The sequence below is a fragment of the Procambarus clarkii genome, chromosome 28, assembly GCF_040958095.1.
Source record: "Procambarus clarkii isolate CNS0578487 chromosome 28, FALCON_Pclarkii_2.0, whole genome shotgun sequence".
NCBI lineage: Eukaryota > Metazoa > Arthropoda > Malacostraca > Decapoda > Cambaridae > Procambarus > Procambarus clarkii.
This window is the reverse complement of record NC_091177.1, coordinates 12,970,279-12,980,278: the sequence shown is the minus strand read 5'-3', so window position 1 is coordinate 12,980,278 and position 10,000 is coordinate 12,970,279. Positions and strand designations below refer to the sequence as shown.

General features: G+C 45.9%; 1 protein-coding gene across 1 annotated transcript in view; it reads right to left on the bottom strand.

The window, feature by feature from the left end:
- The window catches only part of grh (grainy head), a 794,482-nt gene that overhangs the window by 19,424 nt on the left and 765,058 nt on the right, over window positions 1-10,000 (bottom strand). Inside the window, exon 10 of the mRNA XM_069332892.1 lies at window positions 3,514-3,608. Within this exon, the coding sequence (XP_069188993.1) occupies window positions 3,514-3,608 (95 nt within the window). The remainder of the gene's footprint in view (window positions 1-3,513; window positions 3,609-10,000) is intronic.

Here is a 10,000-nt window from a genome sequence, read left to right as displayed (position 1 = left end):
GCGGGGGGGGGGAAGCGTAACGCTTTGGACAATCGCAGAGGGGATCGAACGCCGACCCTGCAAGAAGCTGGATCGTCACCGCTTCTTGGGCAGGGGGTGACGATCCCGCTTCTAAGGGAGGAGGCAGGAGCAGCATGGTGGCAAGTGAGAGGTGCGACCATCCAGTTAGCCGCCACCTAGGGGGCGCTCTGCACCCTGACTGCCAATGGCAGCCCGCGCCGGTCGCTGTAAGGTGGAGCTGCCCATTAACGATGTCTCTCGTGGATAATCAAAGCGCTTTGGCGACCCGAGTTTATGACGGTCAAGGAGGGAGGTCTGGATAATATACTTTTTAGACCGAGAATTAGGAGTATGATTGGTATATTCCGCTTTAGCAAAGATGGGCTGTGGTGTCGAAGGTATGTGGGGGGTCGGACGTGAATGGAATAGTCTTTATGATCTTCAAGTTGGTTCTCATCCTACACACTCGAATCTACAGGACAGCCTCAACATGACAAAAGTATTATTATTATTATTGGTAATAGTGGTAATAGTATTTTATTGCTATTGTTATTATTATCCTTAAAAGATAATATACATTATTCCTTTAAAGAACACAGCTTGCCAACAGCGAGCAGCAGTCAGGGCAGACGATGGTAGAGTAATTACCGTCAACAGTAACGGTTCACGGGACGCTAATTATCAAGATAGTTAACGGCTTGTACCACACAGCCAACGAGAGAGACTACCTTGAGGTTACCTTGAGGTGCTTCCGGGGCTTAGCGTCCCCGCGGCCCGGTCGTCGACCAGGCCTCCTGGTTGCTCAGCTAACGGACATAGACCACACCAGATGCAAGCCGCTGGTGTTCTCAGGGCGGGGAATAATAGGCCTAAATATTTCTAAGAGGTAATTTTTTTAGCTGGTGATTCCCTAAGATTTTTTTTATTTTGCTTTTTATTTTTATTTCGGTTTGTTTAATTTGTTTAACATATCTTTTTTATTAAACATTTCGTCTCTTCTAACTAGATATATCATGGCCTCATGTTAGGCCGAAAATAGATGTTTTTATTTTAACATTTGTTTAAAAAATATTGGATTCTGAGATGCGCCCTTCTGCACCTGCTACACACACACACACACACACACACACACACACACACACACACACACACACACACACACACACACTCACACACACACACACACACACACACACACACACACACACACACACACACACACACACTCACACACACACACACACACACACACTCACACACACACACACACACACACACACACACACACACACACACACACACACACACACAAGAAGCAGCCCGTAACAGCTGTCTAACTCCCAGGTACCTATTTACTGCTAGGTAACAGGGGCATCAGGGTGAAAGAAACTCTGTCAAATCTGTTTCCGCCGGCGCCGGGAATCGAACCCCGGTCCACAGGACTACGTATCCAGCGTGTTGTCCACTCAGCCACCAGCGCCCTAGAGGGGCATGAGTGGAGGGTGTGGGCGTGGGGCAGGGGGCGGGGGAGGAGGGTGTGGGCGTGGGGCAGGGGGCGGGGGAGGAGGGTGTGGGCGTGGGGCAGGGGGCGGGGGAGGAGGATGTGGGCGGGGGGCGGGGGAGGAGGGTGTGCGCGTGCGGCAAGGGGCGGGGGAGGAGGGTGTGGGGCAGGGGGCGGGGGAGGAGAGTGTGGGCGTGGGGCAGGGGGCGGGGAAGGAGGGTGTGGGCGTGGGGAAGGGGGCGGGGGAGGAGGGTGTGGGCGTGGGGCAGGGGGCGGGGGGTGTGGGCGTGGGGCAGGGGGCGGGGGCGGGGGGTGGGCGTGGGGGCGGGGGGAGGAGGGTGTGGGCGTGGGGGCGGGGGGAGGAGGGTGTGGGCGTGGGGGCGGGGGAGGAGGGTGTGGGCGTGCGGGCGGGGGGCGGGGGGAGGAGGGTGTGGGCGTGGGGCAGGCCTTTCTCCTGACCCCAGTGAATGATTACGGTTTTACTTGAAAATCCATTAGATAATGTCCATGTGAAACATAACTTTATTACATATTGGCTATTTTCCTCCCACTCACACAGTGAGTGAGTGCGTGAGTAAGTAAGTGAGTAAGTAAGTGAGTAAGTGAGTGAGTGCGTGAGTGAGTAAGTGAGTAAGTGAGTGAGTGAGTGGGTGCTTGCCTGCCTGCTTGCTTGCTTGCTTTTCAGGTTTTTCAAAGCAGGAGAGAGCAACCCCATATTAAATAATGAAACAGGATGTGTGTGTGATAGTGCCCACCACCAGATGGTGCTGGAACCTGTCTCCATCATATTCACAAAGAATCCATTAAGACTTCAGTACTATGTACATAGTACTGCGTACTATGACATTAGTACAACGTCATCCAACGCAGTAGACGGACTCCAGTTTATCTCTGCTAAAGTCCACCTGAGAAAAGGAATATAAGCGGCCCAATGATAAGTTATCTTAGCTGGTGAAATGTTGGTTGTTGAGGAGGAAGTTGAAAACACTATAGAGGCTTGAGGCAATGAGTCAAATAAAGTCTTAAAAAGGGTTGTTGAAAACTTCAGACTTAAGGAACAGCACTGATAGTCAGTAATGGAGACACCGGATACCTCTCATGGGTTACAGGCTGGTATGTAGTGGGAATATGTGTGTGTGTGTGTGTGTGTGTGTGTGTGTGTGTGTGTGTGTGTGTGTGTGTGTGTGTGTGTGTGTGTGTGTGTGTGTGTGTCTGTGTGTGTGTGTGTGTGTGTGTGTGTGTGTGTGTGTGTGTGTGTGTGTGTGTGTGTGTGTGTGTGTGTGTGTGTGTTGATTTGAATAACAAAGTTTATCAAGTTACCATTCAAATTCAAATGTTTATTCAGGTAAATAATTTTTAAATTACCACACAATTTGGTTTCGGGTTTGAAAAATTACGGTGCATAAAAACTAAAGTTCTTAAAAGGGAAACACAGAGATTATACACAAGGAAATCACAGCCACGTCATGTATCTACGATACAATAATGAGGCAGTTAAATGGGATCGAACTTGCCTCCCTGGGACCCCCCAGACACACACACACACACCCTTCTTACTGAAAGCATTCATGAAGGATATAAATAATGGGTGTCGGTGTATTCTTGAATACAAATCTTCGAAAATTTTCCATATATAAGAATAATTTTGAGTCATTTACAAAAATGATGAGAACTACAGAACAACCTCCAAGAAACTCTAATCATCTAAATAAGTTTCAAGTGTTATTTGAAATTATTATTATAGTAATAATATTATAGTGTGTATAAGCTTCTTATAATGTGTATAAAGAATTTTACCCAAGAAAAAATACAATTATAGACACATATATACTCACAAAATACAAAAAAAATCATTACACAAAGTATTAAGAAGTCAATAAACCACTTCACGAATCACTAAATTCCCCGTTGAGCTAATCAACGGCAAAAATAAACGGAATGTGGATTTTGATACAAGCACACGAGGAAGCTGAACAGGAACATGGGAGAGAGAGAGAGAGAGGGAGGCTCACCTTCGCTCCAGCCTCCAGTGGGTTCCAGTAGACGACAATGGCGTTGTGGGCGATCTCCTCTATGCATCCCACCAGACCCACACTGTTCTTCGTATCTGAAACAAGCATTACAAGTTAGTCAAAGGTTATGGTCACTGGAAGAGGTAAAGGCTGGAAGGCAGACCCCAGGCAGGTTCGGGAAGGTAGGAACCAGAGGCTACAACAGCGCTTTCCTTCGCGAGCTTTAGAGTCCATCAAGAGAGAGAGAGAGAGAGAGAGAGAGAGAGAGAGAGAGAGAGAGAGAGAGAGAGAGAGAGAGAGAGAGAGAGAGAGAGAGAGAGAGAGAGAGAGAGAGAGAGAGAGAGAGAGAGAGAGAGAGAGAGAGAGAGAGAGAGAGAGAGAGAGAGAGAGAGAGAGAGAGAGACAGAGACAGAGACAGAGAGAGAGAAAGAAAGAGAGAAAAACTCCACAGGTACATGTCACTGTATATATACTTCTACATATAACACAGCTCATATTAATGAAAATGATACACTGCCTCCACTTCACGAATCGAATGCCTCTATTACAACCGCTGCTCCACAGTCACCTGAAGATAATGAGTGAGAGGCAGGGAGCACAAGTCACAGATACGCCCAGGATCACCACCTGTTGAACATCTACTCTACTTATAAAAGCTCCGACACTCACAATTAACACCTGTTACAAGGTGAGGATTTAACCGAGTTCGGGCTCAGCTTTTGTCATCAGTTCTTCTCAGGTTTCTTAAAAAATAATAAATAACATTTCCCAATGAAAACAAAGTTGGGAAAATGGAAGATTGCATGAACCAATAATACTCTCAATGCTGTACTTATCATGCAATATTTGCAACACGGTACTTGCCCCACTACTTGCTGTGCATTATTTGCAATACTGTGTGTGTGTTACACAGTACTAGTGTATTATACTTGCAACACAGTACCTCAAACACTACACTCTTAAGATAGCACTTGCAGCATTGCATTTCCTGCAAGAACGTCAGGATACACAGCAAATATCATATAGTTATAGTTAATAACAAAATGCATTCCGATGATAACTAAACAAGAACAGATTCTCTGAACCAGATGTTTAACCCCTTTAAACTTGTTCACGAAGCAAAAAAAAAATGTATTAGCATAGAGTGGGTTATCTTGAGATGATTTCGGGGCATTTTTTTTTTTAGTGTCCCCGCGGCCCGGTCCTCGACCAGGCCTCCACCCCCAGGAAGCAGCCCGTGACAGCTGACTAACACCCAGGTACCTATTTTACTGCTAGGTAACAGGGGCATAGGGTGAAAGAAACACTGCCCAATGTTTCTCGCCGGCGCCTGGGATAGAACCCAGGACCACAGGATCACAAGTCCAGCGTGCTGTCCGCTCGGCCGACCGGCTCCCGAAGCCAAGGAAAATAGATAATTATCAGCCCCTTGCGTTTACATATATACAAATGTCAACATTATGCTGATTGTCGCCAGCTGCCAGGTTCAACAGCCCGGGCAACGCCTGACGCTAAAACCCGGATTTCATGCAATTTGCAAGGATGGTTGGCTGATAAACACCGACTAGTTTCTTGCAAGAGTGTAACGGTACGAGAGAGGTCTGGATTGCAGAAGAAGTAAGTCCCTTCACATATCTCTCAAGGTTTATATTAGTCTGTACATTACCGAACGTTCATGAGCCCACGGGAGCGAACTGGTTGGATGTGTCTGAAGACAAGATGGGAACATTGACCGATTAAACACCGCGTGGGTCACATTGATGTCTCTCATAAACACCGCGTGGGTCACATTGATGTCTCTCATAAACACCGCGTGGGTCACATTGATGCCTCTCATAAACACCGCATGGGTCACATTGATGCCTCTCTCATAAACACCGCGTGGGTCACATTGATGTCTCTCATAAACACCGCGTGGGTCACATTGATGCCTCTCATAAACACCGCATGGGTCACATTGATGCCTCTCTCATAAACACCGCGTGGGTCACATTGATGCCTCTCATAAACACCGCGTGGGTCACATTGATGCCTCTCATAAACACCGCGTGGGTCACATTGATGCCTCTCATAAACACCGCGTGGGTCACATTGATGTCTCATAAACACCGCGTGGGTCACATTGATGTCTCTCATAAACACCCCGTGGGCTACACTCATGCCTCTCATCAGGATAAAATGACCTTTGTCATCAATTCAACGTTGGTAGAATTGATGACAAACCAATGAAAAAACATTTGAAACTACCAATTCATGAAACTACCAATTCAACGTTGGTAGTATAATAACCACCACAACAGTTATTAACAGCAAGATACACTCCAATCTTACTCGAGTAAGATAGTCTGGGTCTCTTATATCAGCCTTATCTCATAATACAAACACATCCAATATTCCCTAGAAATACTAATCGAAGATTGTATTCATATGAAAAGTATTGTTCTTAGAAATACCACTGCCTTAGATGCACTTTCAATTACCGTGTTGTGTAGTATACACAGATATACAGTGTGTGTGGGTGTAATGTTTATTGTTTGTGAGATGGTGGGGTGTGAGGGTGGCGAGTTTTCAGGGGGAAAGCGTCAAGCCATTACGACTATATAGCACTGGGAAGGGGTCAGGATAAGAAGGGTTTGGGATAGGACGGGTGGGAGAAGGAATAGTGCCCAACCAATTGGACGGTCGGAGATTGAACGCCGACCTGCATGACGCGAGACTGTCTCTCTACCGTCCAGCCCAAGTGGTTTATATGAAAGTGAGAACAACAGCCTAATGTTATGAAAGCGAGAACAACAGCCTAATGTTATGAAAGTGAGAACAACAGCCTAATGTTATGTGAGAACAACAGCCTAATGTTATGATAGAACAACACCCTTATGTTATGAAAGTGAGAACAACAGCCTATTGTTATGAGAGATATGCAGCCTAATTTTGAAAGTGAGATATACCCCCAAATATCATCAAAAACAGCTTAACACGATTCAGATATTTTTTGTTGACTTTCATCACGCTAAAACAATCAAAACAATGTCTTTCCATAGAACAAAACAAACCCTAACACAAAACCCAACTGCTTTTGTCTTCCCGCCATATTTTTAAATTCAAGTTTAACATGACGAAGAGTCCTCAGACACACCGTTCAGAGACATCAAAGTATAATAATACTAATAGTAACACAAATAATGATACTAACTAGATAGTTTACGACCGCAGCTGATCGAGGAAGATATTCCCGGTTCCTTATGACGGCCATAGCCTACAATGTAAACAATGTGAAATATTATTCAAATATAAAAAAACCTTCTTCGCTCAGCTTCAAGAATTGTATAATATGGGCAATCATATGTAGGAGAGAATGGGTGTGGGTGGGTGGATTGTGGGTGTGGGTGGGTGGATTATGGGTGTGGGTGGGTGGGTGATAGATACTGTGGGATGGGTAATGAGTGCTGTGTGAGTGACAGGTGCTGCGTGAGTGGATGACAGGTGATCTTGTAGGTAGGTGACAGGTGCTGTCTTGACAGGGGGGGGGGGGGACAAACACGGTCAGCTCCGTCCGCAAGGGAAGTGAATGGGCGGACGTTGAGAGAACTTGTAGGGGGGGGGGGGGGGGCGGGTGGGAAAAAAGGGTGTTGGTGGGGTTTTAAGAGTTAATAGGGTTTGGGTTCAGGGTGTTAGTCTGACGAGCAGGTCATGTTGATTGTGATGAGTAGGGTGGATAGGTGGTGGATAGTGTGGATGAGATAAGCCAGTTGCATGTAGGGGTGTGTAAGAATTGTAGGCAGAGTTTTGAGTGTGTTTTCGATAAATTGTGGGTGTGGATGGAGCCACAAGTGTCTACACTGAATGTGGATAATTAGAGATCTGGATTTCTTATGGCTGTGAGTGGAGGGGGGGGGGGTGTAAATGGACTTAAAAGCATGTGGTATGTTGTAATAACCTCTAATACGACATACTGTTAATAATATACATGTTTTAACATGCCACCTAACACTAGATTCTGTTCGTTAGCTTTGTATGGACATACATAGATACATCAACATTTATACAGCCACCTTAGGCCCCATGGAGGGGCTACATAACGTCTATAGCTTCAACACACTATATAACCCTTCATAATGTTACATAGTATAAGTTACTGAGTTACATTCCCCCTTAGTGAAAAAAGAAAACATACGATATATAATCGTCTGTAAGTGTAGTAGATATCAAGACAGTGAGACATCCTCCTGATATCACACGGAAACCTCACAGACGAAAGCAAAAAAACAGATACCAAAGTAGACAGCCCTACAGGGGTACGAAATATAAAAAGGCTAAAACCAGCGATGCCCAACGGGTCAAATCCCAGCAGTCATGCCCTCCACCAACCACAAAATGTATATATATATATATATATAACTGAAAACTCACACCCCAGAAGTGACTCGAACCCATACTCCCACAACTGGTATGTACAGGGACGCCTTATTCCGCTTGACCATCACGACCGGACATAAGGAAGTGATAGCCGAGGCTATATGAACCACTTCCCCGCCGGCACTCGGATGGTAATCTTGGGCATAGCATTTTATCAAATCACCTCATTCTTTGGGGCACACGTGAGGAACACAAATGCAAACAAGCCTGAATGGTCCCCAGGACTATATACAACTGAAAACTCACACCCCAGAAGTGACTCGAACCCATACTCCCACAACTGGTATGTACAGGGACGCCTTAATCCGCTTGACCATCACGACCGGACATAAGGAAGTGATAGCCGAGGCTATATGAACCACTTCCCCGCCGGCACTCGGATGGTAATCTTGGGCATAGCATTTTATCAAATCACCTCATTCTTTGGGGCACACGTGAGGAACACAAATGCAAACAAGCCTGAATGGTCCCCAGGACTATATACAACTGAAAACTCACACCCCAGAAGTGACTCGAACCCATACTCCCACAACTGGTATGTACAGGGACGCCTTAATCCGCTTGACCATCACGACCGGACATAAGGAAGTGATAGCCGAGGCTATATGAACCACTTCCCCGCCGGCACTCGGATGGTAATCTTGGGCATAGCATTTTATCAAATCACCTCATTCTTTGGGGCACACGTGAGGAACACAAATGCAAACAAGCCTGAATGGTCCCCAGGACTATATACAACTGAAAACTCACACCCCAGAAGTGACTCGAACCCATACTCCCACAACTGGTATGTACAGGGACGCCTTAATCCGCTTGACCATCACGACCGGACATAAGGAAGTGATAGCCGAGGCTATATGAACCACTTCCCCGCCGGCACTCGGATGGTAATCTTGGGCATAGCATTTTATCAAATCACCTCATTTTATCAAATCACCTCAAAGAATGAGGTGATTTGATAAAATGCTATGCCCAAGATTACCATCCGAGTGCCGGCGGGGAAGTGGTTCATATAGCCTCGGCTATCACTTCCTTATGTCCGGTCGTGATGGTCAAGCGGATTAAGGCGTCCCTGTACATACCAGTTGTGGGAGTATGGGTTCGAGTCACTTCTGGGGTGTGAGTTTTCAGTTGTATATAGTCCTGGGGACCATTCAGGCTTGTTTGCATTTGTGTTCCTCACGTGTGCCCCAAAGAATGAGGTGATTTGATAAAATGCTATGCCCAAGATTACCATCCGAGTGCCGGCGGGGAAGTGGTTCATATAGCCTCGGCTATCACTTCCTTATGTCCGGTCGTGATGGTCAAGCGGATTAAGGCGTCCCTGTACATACCAGTTGTGGGAGTATGGGTTCGAGTCACTTCTGGGGTGTGAGTTTTCAGTTGTATATAGTCCTGGGGACCATTCAGGCTTGTTTGCATTTGTGTTCCTCACGTGTGCCCCAAAGAATGAGGTGATTTGATAAAATGCTATGCCCAAGATTACCATCCGAGTGCCGGCGGGGAAGTGGTTCATATAGCCTCGGCTATCACTTCCTTATGTCCGGTCGTGATGGTCAAGCGGATTAAGGCGTCCCTGTACATACCAGTTGTGGGAGTATGGGTTCGAGTCACTTCTGGGGTGTGAGTTTTCAGTTGTATATAGTCCTGGGGACCATTCAGGCTTGTTTGCATTTGTGTTCCTCACGTGTGCCCCAAAGAATGAGGTGATTTGATAAAATGCTATGCCCAAGATTACCATCCGAGTGCCGGCGGGGAAGTGGTTCATATAGCCTCGGCTATCACTTCCTTATGTCCGGTCGTGATGGTCAAGCGGATTAAGGCGTCCCTGTACATACCAGTTGTGGGAGTATGGGTTCGAGTCACTTCTGGGGTGTGAGTTTTCAGTTGTATATAGTCCTGGGGACCATTCAGGCTTGTTTGCATATATATATATATATATATATATATATATATATATATATATATATATATATATATATATATATATATATATATATATTGGTGTATACTGGCAGCAGGTTTTCTTTCAAACATGTTTCATTGAATATGACCGCATATTCTGTATTTA